Source organism: Suricata suricatta, chromosome 5, assembly GCF_006229205.1.
Source record: "Suricata suricatta isolate VVHF042 chromosome 5, meerkat_22Aug2017_6uvM2_HiC, whole genome shotgun sequence".
Classification (NCBI taxonomy): domain Eukaryota; kingdom Metazoa; phylum Chordata; class Mammalia; order Carnivora; family Herpestidae; genus Suricata; species Suricata suricatta.
The window spans coordinates 118,403,713-118,418,520 of record NC_043704.1 but is presented as its reverse complement, the minus strand read 5'-3'; the positions used below and the strand labels follow the sequence as shown (position 1 = coordinate 118,418,520).

The 14,808-nt window shown below is 39.6% G+C and overlaps 1 protein-coding gene across 1 annotated transcript in view; it reads right to left on the bottom strand.

The window, feature by feature from the left end:
* Positions 1-14,808, bottom strand: part of PCOLCE2 (procollagen C-endopeptidase enhancer 2) — an 80,146-nt gene that overhangs the window by 14,190 nt on the left and 51,148 nt on the right. Inside the window, exons 6-7 of the mRNA XM_029938764.1 lie at positions 11,187-11,311; positions 803-939 (exon numbers count right to left, since the gene is read on the bottom strand). Of these exons, the coding sequence (XP_029794624.1) occupies positions 803-939; positions 11,187-11,311 (262 nt within the window). The remainder of the gene's footprint in view (positions 1-802; positions 940-11,186; positions 11,312-14,808) is intronic.

Here is a 14,808-nt window from a genome sequence, read left to right as displayed (position 1 = left end):
TAATGTCTTTTTCCTCAAGATTTTATTTTATTTTTTTAAGTAATCTTAACACCCAACATGGGGCTTGAACTTACATCTCAAGATCAAAAGTTGCAAGCTCTACCAACTGAGCCAGCCAGACGCCCTAGGCTGTAGTAATTTCAACTGAGGTTTTCTCTAGTATTGTATGTGAAGGTGTGAAATACCTTGCACCAACACAGAACAGGGAACTAAGAGGAATTAAGCAACTGGCTCACGGCCACACAGCTAGTAAGCAGCAGAATTCTTAGCTCCATAAATGTTTGCTGATAAGCACATGGTACCTTTCAGGCTCACCCAGCAAACATTTGAGCAACAATGTGAGGAAGAGGTACAAAGCCATAAAGGGTCCCGGACAGGTCTCTGATTAGGTAAAAGCACCTGGGTTGTAATAAACATCTAGGTTTCCTTCTCTGGATCCCCAAATTTCAGCCCCCTCCTTTTTTCTAAGAATTTCCCCCCTTGCACTCTGGTGCTTGAGCTCACCTTTCCAGGGCAGATCCAGGTGTCTAGCTAGCATCTAACTCTGGGACATCACCAACTCTGCCTCTGTTATCAGTTTGGCTGCCGAGGCCTTGCTACACTCATTAATGCCGCCTCACTCTCTGGGCTTGCTATTTCTTATGATGGGGCTGTATGGGACTCTACTGCCATGAACCCAAGAATTTGTGAACAAAATAACACAGCATAGAATCTTCCAGAAAATAAAATATAATTGGGCAATTTAATAAGAAAGAATTTTGGAGCTACTAAATATTAATGAACTAAAACAGGTGCTACTTACGCAGGTGGACTATCACCACAATACTTTCCAATTCTCTTAGCGTCGTTGACTTCCCCACCATTAAACACAGCCACAAAATCGTATCGGCAGTAGTTATCACGTTCGACATCGAACTTCTCAAATTTTAATTCTATAAGCTTTAGAGAAATCACAACATTAGAAATGTCAAGATAGCTTTGAGGAATAATCTCACACAGAAATCTTCCTCTGCCCAGATCTGTAGGATATCATGATCTTTCTTTGTAAAGAAAATACTCCTTCTGTTTGAATTGTTTCTTTATGGTTTTCGTATTTCTTCTGCAGTTAACAAAACTGTGGTATTATTTTGCCTTAACTTTTAATCATTATAAAAGATCACCTCAACCCTAGGTAAGACCTTACATTTAGGAGATCTGTTCACCCACAGCTACAAAAGTATGGGAACACCACGTAACCCTAGCAGCCTACGTTAATACCATAACTGAATACGTGATGGGGTGGGAAGCAGAGCCTATGCCAATTCCCTCCTCCTTCTCTGAGATGCTCCCCTACATTGGTGTGTGCTGGGGTGCGGTGTACGTGTGTGCATCTGGGTGGGTGAGGTGGTGGATGGAGTCCTTCTTCTTCCAAGGGAAGGAGGACAACACTCCTATCACATGTGAAGGAGTCACATTCTTTAGGACCAGAGATTTAGGAAGTGGGGACTTACTGTGAAGACTTCTAGAAGTATGTCTGAAAATGTGCCTAATGAGTTGCGCACAGCCTACTTGGTGATGCGGTTGATTTTTGAAGAGGGTGCATAAAAGCACGCACATACCAAGTCAGTGTTACACTTCTTTAGTATTTCTTAATTTTTTGCACTACTACCAATAATGGTGTCCTAAGTTATTCAAGTCAATAGGAGGTTTTGATTTAATTGGCAGTCATTCCCCTCACAAGCAGATTTTTCCAGAGCACCTCCAACAAGTGAATCAAAGGAAATCTCACTGGGTTCATAAATATCCACGGCACCCAGACAGCTGATCTCCACTTTTGCTGGGCAGCAGGTGGGCAGGGATCCCTCCCTGATGCTTAGGGAAGATAATGGGCATTAATTCCTGTTAGGACAGGCCCTAGTTATTAGCAAAAGAAGATTTATACACAGCAACCTCGATGAGGATGATAACAGCAACAGCATCACAGAGGGACCAAAGGTAAATTTTAGCTTTGAACATAACTGCCACATATCTACATGTTCACCCACATTTAAAAAGTCAGCACCAGTTACGAGTGAATAATAGCTGATTCATATTTAGCACTGTTTTAAATCATATTAAAATATCTCCTCTTTGGGTCCAGTAACATCTCACCAGTTGGTTATTAAATGGTTTCCAGATTATTAAAACATTGGCTGAACTTTTCTCTACTTAGTTATATAAAAGCTTTGAGAGAGAAGATTAAAAATAAGTAAATAAATAGGGGTGCCTGGGTGGCTCAGTCGGTTAGGCATCTGGCCTCGGGCAGGTCATGATCTCACAGTTCGTGGGTTCGAGCCCCGCACTGGGCTCTGGGCTGACAGCTGGCTCAGAGCCTGGAGCCTGCTTCGGATTCTGTATCTCCCTCTCTCTGACCCTCCCCTGCTTGCGCTGTCTCTTTCTGTCTCTCAAACATAAATAAAAAACATTAAAAAAAAATTTTAATAGGAAAATAAAGGTGCAAACTATGATAAAAGACAAAGGTAAGTGTTTATTGGAATAAAATGCCCATAGACACAGAAATTACTCAGGACTTAATTTTCACATTATACTCATCTTCTGTGAAAGTGATTCCGGTGATTTCAGACCTTACAACAATGATTAAAAACTCAATTGGGGTACTGCTTGGGAAAGATGATGGAGAAGTAGGGAGCTCTGTACTTTTTCGCCAGCATCTCTAAAACCAGGAAGGACTGAAGCCATAAGACACCAAACTGCAAGAGTCTGGAAGGAAAAGAGACAGTCCACTAAGAAGACAGCCTCACAGGAGCATGCATGATTGCGAGCTAGCGAAGATAAAAATGGGCCGGGACAGGAAGTATGGAGGGGAGGGAGCCCCCTCCGCAGAGAGAGGAAGAGAAAGAGTGGCTGGAACTGTTATAAACTGTCCCTGGAGAAGAGAAAAACCTCAGTCCGGGACGGAGAGGGATCCTATCATCCCATCTGTAACCGCAGGGTGTTCAGAGAGATCCTTTCTCTAACTGTGGTGCGTTCCTTGGACTAGGTGCCCCAATCCTAGGCAGAGCCAGGAGGAGAAACTACTCCTTACTCCCCTTACTCCATACCTGGAAGCCAGTACATTTCAGGTGGTATCATTCACGTTCGTGGACTAAGATCTGGAAACAAGGCTGGACTTGGGAAAAACAACTTGGCCGACTTTAGCTACACCCATGGCACAGTGAGACTGGACCCAAAAGAGATGCAATGCTTGGTTCGAGAAGGGACTGGGGTGCTGCCGTTTTTGTCCCCACAACCACCAAGTTGGGGCCTCAGGGAGATGACCTGCAGTGGAGGCAAGACACCAAACCATGCCCATCTGCACTGGAGAGCTGCCTTTTTTTCCCCAGTGCCAAGGCAAATGCAACATTGATGCATTGCTGTGATTAACTCTAGATCAATTATTGTTATTCAGATATATTTTCCCTTATCTCATTCTTATCTCTCCCCTCCGCTGGACTGGGCACTCTGGTCACTGGTTTGCTTAAACAGTAACATTTAATCCATTCTCTTGATGCATATTCTACACGTCAGTCGCTACCTTCCTTTCTCTCTCTCTCTAGAATGATCAGACTATATAGTTTCTTTGGGTAACATTATCATTGTTTTTTCATCCTCACCTCCTACCATATTCCCCTCTTTCTCTCTCTGAATTAAGCCTGTTAGTCTCTCTGCCTGGTCAATGTTCAATTTCCCTTCCTCCCCACCCCTGTCACTTCTCTATTTGTACATGCTCTTTCATCAGCACTGCCTCCCCTCTCCTCTTTATTTGTAGCTGGGATTTCTGGTTTTATGCTTTTAGACTGTCCTTTGTTTTTTGTTGTTTTTGTTCCTCCTCCTTTTTTTTTTTTTTTTGCCCTTCTGATTTGCTTGTTTGTTTGACTTGTCTGTGCGTTTGCTGGCTTTTGTTCCCTGTGTGTATGTTTTCCTTTTCAGGGCTACCTCAATAAACAAGCCAAGAGTATACATGGTGGAGAGTCCAAAATATCACTACGAGTAGGGAAATAAAATATCCAAAGGCACAATAAGAGAGACCAAGGGACACCATTAAAAGAACACTTCCTGAATGGACAGGTCCTGGATAGTCAAAGAGCCTCCTTTAGTACAGCAAGACTCACAGGCACAGAGTGCATAACAAGTTTTTAAACTGACAAAAGACAGAAAGCTAGCCAAAATGCCGAAATGGAAAAACTCTCCTCTAAAGAAATACCAGGAAGGAGTTACAGCTACAGAATTGCTCAAAACAGATATAAGCAACATAACTGAGCAAGAATTTAGAATAATTGTCATACCATTAATTGCTGGGCTTGAAAATGGCATGGAAGACATCAGAGAAACTATTGCTACAAAGACTAGGGACCTTAAAAATAGTTGTGATGTGGGGCGCCTGGGTGGCTCAGTCAGTTAAGTGTCCGGCTTTGGCTCAGGTCATGATCTCATGGTTCATGGGTTCGAGCCACACATCAGGCTCTGTGCTGACAGCTAGCTCAAGCCTGGAGCCTGCGTCAGATTCTGTATCTCCCCCTCTCTCTGACCCTCCCTTGCTCATGCTGTCAAAAATAAATAAAAAACATTAAAAAATAGTTGTGATGAATTTTTTAAAATGCTATAAATGAGGTACATAATAAAATGGAAGCAGCCACTGCACAGATTGAAAAGGCAGAGAGGAAAATAGGTGAATTAGAAGACACAATATAGAAAAAGAGGAAGCTGAAATAAAGAGAGATAAATTGATCCACGAGGACACAAGGAGATGTCAAGAACTGAGTGATACAGTCAAACGGAACAATATCCCTAACATAGGAATTCAGGAAGAAGAGAGAAAGGCGCTGAAGGGGTACTTGAACAGATTATACCTAGGAACTTCCTCAATGTAGGGAAGGAAACAGACATCAAAATCCAAGAGGCACAGAGAACTTCCTTCAGACCTAACTTGAATCGACCTTTAGCATAACATATCACAGTGAAACTGGCAAAATATAAAGATAGAGAATTCTGAAAGCAGTTAGGGATAAAGGGGCCCTAACATACAAAGGGAAACCTATCAGAGTGGTTACAGACTTATCTACTGAAACTTGGCAGGCCAGAAAGGAATGGCAGGAAATTTCAATGTGACGAACAGAAAATACATGCAGCCAAGAATCCTCTATCCAGTGAGCCTGCCATTCAGAATAGAAGGAGAGATAAAGGTTTTCCCAAATAAACAAAAATTGAGAGAATTCATGACTACCAAACCAGCCCTACAAGAAATCCTAAGAGGGACTCTATGAGGGAAATTTTGCAAGGAATACAAGGTATTAGAGACACCACTACAAGCATAAACCCTACAGAGAACACAATAACTCTAAACCCATATTTTTCAATAATAACACTGAATGTAAATGGACTAAATGCTCCAATCAAAAGATATAGGGTAGCAGAATGGATTAAAAAAAAAACCCAAAATTACATGTTTGCTGTCTACAAGAGACTCATTTTAGACCTGAAGACACCTTCAGATTTAAAGTAAGGAGATAGAGAAATATCTATCATGCAACTGGAAGGCAAAAGAAAGACGGAGTAGCCATACTTATATCAAACAAACTGGACATTAAAGTAAAGGCAGCAACAAGAGATGAAGAAGGGCATTATATAATAATCACAGGGTCTATCCATCAAGAAGAGCTAACAATTATAAATATCTACACACCGATTTTGGAAGCACCCAAATACATAAAACAGTTCATCACAAACAGAAACAATTTTATTGATAAGATTGTGCTAATTGCAGGGGATTTTAATATTCCACTTACAGCAATGGATAGATCAACTAGACAGAAAATCACTAAGGAAACAATGGACCTGAACAACATGTTGGAACAGATGGATTTGACAGATATAATTTAAAACTCTAAATCCTAAGGCTATGGAATTGACTTTCTTCTCGAGTGCACACGGTACATTCTCCAAGATAGATCACATACTGGGGAATAAAGCAGCCCCCAATTAATATAAAAGAAATGAGATCATACCATGCACACTTTCAGATCACAATGCTATGAAACTTGAAATCAATCACAGGAAAAAGTCTAGGACACTTCCAAAAAAATGAAGGTTAAACACCACCCTACTAGACAATCAGGCAATTAGAGATGATTTTTAAAAATATATGGAAACAAATGAAAATACAACAATCCAAACTCTTTGGGATGCAGCAAAGGCAGTCCTAAGAAAAGTATATTGCAATCCAGGCCTATTTCAAGAAACCAGAAAGAGCGTAAATACAAAATCTAACAGTGCACCTACAGGAACTAGAAGGAGAGCAGCAAGAGCACCCCAAACCCAGCAGAAGAAGAGAAATAATAAGGATCAGGGAAGAAATAAACAATATAAAATCCAAAAAACAGTTGAACAGATCAATGAAACCAACAGTTGATTTTTTGGAAAAAATAAAATCGATAAACCTCGAGCTGGCTTCTCAAAAAGAAAAGAGAGGGCACCCAAATAGACAAAATCACAAATGAAAATGGATCTATTATAACCAATCCCTCAGAAATACAAGCAATACTATAAAAAATTATATATGAACAAACTAGACAATCTAGAAGAAATGGACAAATTCCTAAACACACATGCACTACCCAAAATTCAAACAGGAAGAGATAGAAAACCTGAACAGACCCATAACCAGTGAAGAAATCAAATCAGTTATCAAAAATCTCCCAACAAATAAGAGCCCTGGACCAGATGGCTGGCTTGCCAGGGGAATTCTACCAGACATTTAAAGCAGAGATAATACCCATTCTTCTCAAGTTATTCCAAAAAACAGAAATGGAAGGAAAACTTCTAGACTGATTCTACGAAGCCAGGATCACTTTGAATCCCAAACCAGAAAGAGCCCCAACAAAAAAAGAGAACTACAGGTCAATGTCCTTAATGAATACAGATGCAAAAATACTCAACAAGATAGTAGAAAATTGAATTCAACAGCATGTAAAAAGAATTATCCACCATGATCAAGTGGGATTCATTCCTGGGTTACAGGGCTGGTTCAATATTCACAAAACCATCAGTGTTGGTTTTAACAAAAGAAAAGATAAAAACCAAAAAATCCTGTCGATAGATGCAGAAAAAGCATTTGACAAAATACAGCATCCTTTCTTAATAAAAACCCTCAAGAAAGTCGGAATAGAAGGAACTTACATAAAATCATAAAAGCCATTTATGAAAAGCCCACAGCTAATATTATCCTGAATGGGGAAAAACTGAGAGCTTTCCCTGCAATATCAGGAACACGACAGGGGTGTCCATTCTCACCACTGCTGTTTAACACATCAGCAATCAGACAACAAAATCAGAATTGGCAAAGAAGAAGTCAAACTTTCACTCGTCGCAGATGACATGATACTCTACATGGGGGGCAGATTCCACCAGAAGCCTTCTAGAACTGATCCATGAATTCAGCAAAGTCACAGGGTACAAAATCATCATATAGAAATCTGCATTTTTATACACCAATAATGAAGCAACAGAAAGAGAAATCAAGAAACTGATCCCACTCACAACTGCACGAAAAAAACATAAAATACCTAGGTATAAACCTAACCAAAGATGTAAACGACCTGTATGCTGAAAACTATAGAAAACTTATGAAGGAAACTGAAGAAGAAACAAAGAAATGGAAAAACATTCTGTGCTCATGTATCAGAAGAATAAACATTGTTAAAATGTCATTATTACCCAAAGCAATCTACACATTCAATGCAATTCCAAACAAAACTGCACCAGCATTCTTCTCAAAGCAGAACTGTCCTAAAATGTGTATGAAACCATAAAAGACCCCTAATAGCCAAAGTAATATTGAAGAAGAAAACCAAAACAGGAGGCATCACAATCCTAGACTTTACCCTCTACTACAAAGCTGTCATCATCAAGACAGTATGGTATTGGCACAAAAACAGACGATAGACAAATGGAACAGAATAGAGATCCCAGATGTGGACCCACAAGTGTATGGCCAATTAATAATTAATCTTCGACAAAACAGGAAAGAGTATCCAATGGAAAAAAGACAGCCTCTTTAACAGGTGGTGCTGGGAGAACTGGACAGCAACATCCAGAAGAATGAAACTAGACCACTTTCTTACACCATACACAAAAAGAAACTCAAAATGGATGAAGGACCTGAATGTGAGACAGGAAACCATTAAACCCTAGAGAAGAAAGCACGAAACTACCTCCTTGACCTCAACTGCAGCAATTTTCTACTCGACACATCCCCAAAGGCAAGAGAATCATGAGCAAAAATGAACTATTGGGACTTCATCAAGATAAAAAGCTTCTGCAATGCAAAGGAAACAATCAACAAAACTAATAAGCAATTGACAGAATGGGAAAAGATAGTTGCAAATGGCATATCAGGTAAAGGGCTAGTCTCCAAAATCTACAAGGAACTCACCAAACTCCACACCCAAAATACAATCCAGTGAAAAAATGGGCAGAACACGTGAACAGATACTTCTCCAAAGAGGATATCCAGATGGCCAACAGACACATGAAATGATGCTCAGTGTCATTTGTCATCAGGCAAAGACAAATCAAAACCACACTGAGATACCACCTCACGCCAGTCAGAGTGGGTAAAATGAACAAATCAGGAGACTACAGGTGCTGGCGAGGATGAGGAGAAATGGGCACCCTCCTACACTGTTGGTGGGAATGTAAACTGGTGAAGCTGCTCTGGAAAAGTGTGGAGGGGGGGCGCCTGGGTGGCTCAGTGGGTTAAGCCTCTGACTTCGGCTCAGGTCAGATCTCATGGTTGTGGGTTCGAGCCCCACATCAGGCTCTATGCTGACAGCTAGCTCAGAGCCTGGAGCCTGCTTCCAGTTCTGTGTCTCCTTCTGTCTCTGCCCCTCCCACTCTCATGCTCTGTCTCTCTATCAAAAATAAATAAAACATTAAAAAAATAATAATAATAAAAGAAAAGTGTGGAGGTTCCTTAATAAATTAATAATAGAACTTCCCTATGACCCAGCAATATCACTGCTAGGGATTTACCCAAGGGATACAGAAGTGCTGATGCATAGGGGCACATGTACCCCAATATTCACAGCAGCACTGTCAACAATAGCCAAATCATGGAAAAAGCCTAAATTCCCATCAACTGATGAATGGATCAAGAAGATGTGGTTTATCTATACAATGGAATACTACATGGCAATGAGAAAGAATGAAATCTGGCCATTCGTAGCAACGTGTATGGACCTCGAGGGTGTCATGCTAAGCAAACTAAGTCCGGCAGAGAAGGACAGATACCTTATGTTTTCACTCATAAGTGTAACAGGAGAACTTAGCAGAGGACTATAAGGAAGGGGAAGGAGGGAAATCTGTTGGGGAGAGGGAGGGAGGTAAACCATGAGACATGAGAGACTCGAATAGTGAGAACTGAGGGTTGATGGGGGGTGGGAAGGAGGGCGGTGAGGACAGTGGAGGGCACTTGAGATGAGCACTCAGTGTTACATGGAAACCAACTTGACGATAAACTATAAAAGGAAAAATCTCAATTGGCTAAAGTAAAAAATCACGTTAATAAAATGAAATCCAAATTTAAATTTAAATAATTAAAGAGATGAATAAAGATGCCGAATTGTAATCTGCAAGTATAATTAAATTGAAATTATTTAAACCAATATATTTACAAACTTAACAAAAAGAAAAATGACCAATATAATCTCAAGGATTACATACTGCCTTAAATGTTGAGAAATAAGGTTTTTAAATGTTAAACTATAAAAAGTTAATAAATTTATGTAATCTTTCATCATTAACTAAATGGCCAGATTTTTAAAAAATTTTTAATGTTTATTTATTTTTGAGAGAGACAGAGTGCCAGCTGGGAAGGAACAGAGAGAGAGGGAGACAGAGAATTCGAAGCAGGCTCCAGGCTCTGAGCTGTCAGCACAGAGCCCGATGGGGACTTGAAGTCACAAACTACAAGATCATGACCTGAACTGAAGTTGGCTGCTTAACCAACTAAATCACTCAGGCACCCCAGATTTTTATTCTTAAAAATAAAACTAGGTTTGGGGATTATGATCAAAGTGTGTGTGTGTGTGTGTGTGTGAGTTCAAATCACCAACCTGCATGGTATGTTTGCGTGAATAATTTAACATTCAAAAATGAACATGTGGCAAATAGTATTTGTGTAAATGATAAAGATCCATTTATTTATTAATGTTATATTATTTATTTGAGAGAGAGAGAAAAATGAATGAACAGGGGAGGGGCAGAGAGAGAGGGAGACACAGAATCAGAAGCAGGCTCCCAGCTCTGAGCTGTCAGCACAGAGCCTGAAGGCTGGGGTCGAACCCATGAACCATGAGATCATGACCTGAGCCGAAGTCAGACCCTTAACCAACTGGAGCACCGAGGTGCCCCTCAAAAGATCAGTTTAGAAATGTTTTTTAAACAGTATCATAATGCTCACCATCTGGTGTGTGATTAAAGTCTGTAGTGTTTGTAACGATAATTTCTTACAACTTATTTTCCAATGTCCACAAAGTAGACATGGGCTACTTTGCTAAGTTTTCTCCTGTAATTAATATCTAAAAGTGGTTCCCAGAAAAAATTTCCTATGACCACAAACTAATGAGCACTGGAAAACTAAGACCTTCACTGTTGATTGTTTTAGAGCAATGAATAAAGTTATTTGTGGGGAACCTAAACAAATTTTATGTTAAACAACCAAAAAAAATCCACAGAGCAGATTAGCTTTCAGACTCTCTGTTCTTTGAGGGGAAGATGTGGTGTGCTCGCATTGGCTTTGTCCCAGTGAAGCTGTCAGGTACATGTGCTACGTGAACAAATGGAAACCCGAAACGTGTGTGTACTTGGGGATTCTAACCCTCCGTACTTAGTCACTGCTGCTTATAACATTTTCCACAAGGCTAAACAATGTCATGGGGATCTGCTTACTATTTATATTGAAATTTGACAATTATATTTTTATAATTTATATAATTAAATACATGACTTGGCAAAAGCAATTTTAACCTGGGTCTTTCTTGAAGATCTAGATGCCTGTGTCCAGCAGGGCCTTCCCCACCCTGCATGCCAAGCCCTTGAGAGATGGGCCTCTCACACCATCTAGGCCATTCACACATGCATGCTTTCTTCAGCTTTTCAGGGAAGCTTACCTGATTCTTTGGGGCTACAATATGCCACACACAAGTGACTCCTGCAGGGTAATCCCGGTCAGGCCAGTTGGGGGTTTTAAAAGAGCCAGAAGGTCTTTCGAGGCGTCCTCCACAATACTGATCCCCTAAAGCAATTAAGTATGAAAACAAATCCAAGTTTATATACTGATAGAGGTCACGGTAGTGCAACCATAAGGAGACCTGGGAAGTTAGAATATCGGTGATAGTACAGTAAATAAAGGCAATGACAGAAGCTTTTAAATTTTTTCTTAAGAAACGATTATATACTCTCCACATACACCTCTCTGCCCCCCACACAGATGCTGAATGACCTGTGACTTGACATATCACATTAGCACAAGAGAGCACAGGAGTAAAGTCAGGACTATAGTTTCTTTCCTTTTTCTTTCACTTTGTGGACAAGTAAAGACAAAACATACAGTCTCAACAAATTATACAGATTTTAAGAACCCTCAAGGTAGATGTGTATAATAAAATTAAAACCCATGTCCATGGACAAAATTTGAATTAGTTGGTACATAAAACTCTCACTACCAGAAAACTTTATATGCTATATACATCTTTAATATTTTAAGAATAATTTTTGTTTGTAAAAACAGTATGTTTATAAATTCTCAGCAGTACAGAAAAGCATCCAAAAAAAATAAATTTCCCCAAATCCAGCCACCTAAAATGAACCACAATTAATATCTGAGAAACATCATTTCAGGTATTTTTGTGCATAGGGACTGATAAGTCAAGAGAAATCATTTTAGATATTTTAACACCAAGTTCTAAATTTAATTTTGCTTGAATTTAACAGAAAAACTGAATTCAAACTAAGGGAACAAATATACTTTCAAGTAAATATTTTGTTTGACACAGAAGATAATCATTCTTTTAAAAAAACATTTTTTTATGTTTTATTTATTTTTTAGAAGAGAGACAGAGCACCAGCAGGAGAGGGGCAGAGAGAGGGAGATGCAGAACCCGAAACAGGCTCCAGGTTCTGAGCTGTCAGCACAGAGCCTGACTTGGGGCCCAAATCCATGAACTGTGAGATTGTGACCTGAGCCAAAGTCAGATGCTCAGCCGACCGAGCTACCCAGGCACCCTGAAGAAAATCATTCTTTTTTTTTCTTAATTTTTTTTTTTTTTTGATAGAGAGCGACAGTGCGAGCAAGGGAGGGTCAGAGAGAGAGGGAGGTACAGAATCTGAAGCAGGCTCCAGGCTCTGAACTAGCTGTCAGCACAGAGCCTGAAGCGGGGCTCAAACCCATGAACTGTGAGATCATGACCTAAGCCGAAGCCGGACGCTCAACTGACTGAGCCACCCAGGCGCCCCAAGAATAACGTTCTTAAAACGCATCTCTAAGAAAATGTGTTATAAAAACTGAGGTTGGATAATTTATAAAACTTTTTATTCATGGAAAATTTCAAGCATAAACAAAGTAAATAGACTAATATAATGAGCTTCTATATATCCATCACCCAATTTTAACAATTAATATCATTCTATTCTTTTCGTTAATACCAACATCCAAACCCCACCACCTGTTTATTACTATTATTATTATTATTATTATTATTGACAGATTTCAGGGAGATAAATTCATATACTATGAAGTGCATAAACCTTAGCCATACTAATTTGAAAAAATTGATCTATCCATAGAAGCCAATCTACTAGGATGATATAGAATCCATTTTGTACCAAATTCCTGTATCCCTCCCCAGTCAGTCTGCCGACTTTCCACACCACTTGCCAGAAGGTTTTATTCTGGACCTTCATCTAAATGGAATCACGTACTGTGTACTCTTCTGTGTTCCCCTTCCCTTATTAGTACAGCGCCTGAGATGTATTCGTGTTGCTGTGCTTGTTGGCAGTTTGTTCCTTTACTCCGCTGAGTAATATTCCAGCATATGGAAACACCTCAGTCTGTTTACCCCTTCTCCACTGATGCTCATTTGGGTATTTCCAGATTGGGCTACTGTGAATGGAGCTGCTGGGAACATTTTTGTACAAACCTCTTTGTGGACATGCACCTTCATTTTGCTTGCACAAATACCCAGGAGAGCAATTCCTAGTCCAAGAGTAGGTGTAGATGTAGATATTTAACTTCAGAAGAAACTACTAAAACATTTCCCCTAGAGGTTGTAGCATTTAAAAAAAAAAAACCAACTTTTTTTTTTTTTCTGAGAGAGACAGAGCGTGAGAGGGGGAGGGGCAGAGAGAGAGGGAGACAGAAAATCTGAGGCAGGCTCCAGGCTCTGAGCTGTCAGCATAGAGCCTGACACAGCGCTTAAACTCAGAAACCAGGAGATGATGACCTGAGCCGATGTCTGACACTTAACCCACTGAGCCACTCAGATGACTGGAGAGGTTGCAACATTTTATACCTCTCTAGCTAGGATTGCTTTGGTTATATCACATCTCTACTACCATGTGATGATGTCAGTTGTTTTATTATTTTTTTTAATGTTTGTTTTTGAGAGAGAGAGAGAGAGAGAGAGAGAGAGAAAGTGTGTGTGTGTGTGTGTGTGTGTGTGTGTGTGTGTGTGTGTGTGTGAGAGGGAGGGAGGGAGGGAGGGAGGGAGGGGCAGAGAGAGGGAGAGAGGGTGCGACACAGAATCCGAAGCAGGCTCCATCCAGGCTCTGAGCTGTCAGCACAGAGCCAGATGTGGGGCTTGAACTCAGGAACAATGAGATCATGACGTGAGCTGTAGTCAGATGTTTAACTGACTGAGCCACCCAGGTGCCCTGATGGTACCAGTTGTTTTAGACAATCTGGTGGGTTTGTCATGGTATCTCAATGTGGTTTTAATTTGCATTACCTTGTTAACTAATGATATTGAGCAGTTTTCCATGTAGTTATTAATTATTCATATATCTTCCTTTAGGAAGTGTTTAAGTGTTTACCCATTTTCATGTTTATTAGGATCTTTATTAGTTTCAGTTAGTTTTAATTTTAATGAAATTTGCATGGAATTTTTTCCCATCTTCTTATATTCAACCTATTTTGTGTGTGTATGTCAAGTGCTTTCTTGTGGACAACATATAGATAGGCCTTGCTTTTTAAACAATTCTAATTATCTCTGTTTTCTAATTGGAATATTGGTAATCAATATATATACTGATATGCTTGGATTTAGTGTGCCATTTGCTTGTCTGCTCTACTAGTCTCATCTTTCTCTTGTTTCATTTGATCTTCCTTTCCTGACTTTTTCAGGTTAGCTGAAAAATTACAGTATTCTATTTTAATCTTTTGGCTTTTAGCTATAAGTCCTGCATTTTTAATGGGTACTCCTAGGGATTATAATATAAATCTTTAATTTATCACAATCTGCTTAGAGTTAATACTGTATTTCTTCATGTATTTTGTGTGTCTCTGTGTGTATATGTAATAATAAAGTTCCATTTATCTCTCCTTTATCTTTACCTTTATTCTATTGTTGTCATATATATCATACATTATCTATTCCACAATACAGTGATAAAAAGGGTTTTTTTCATTCTTTTTTGAACAATACATGTAAAGAAATTAAGAGAATAGAAAATAGTATCTATTTTATATTTACCTTTTTGGTGGCCTCCAATCCTTTCATTACCTTAGTGTTACCA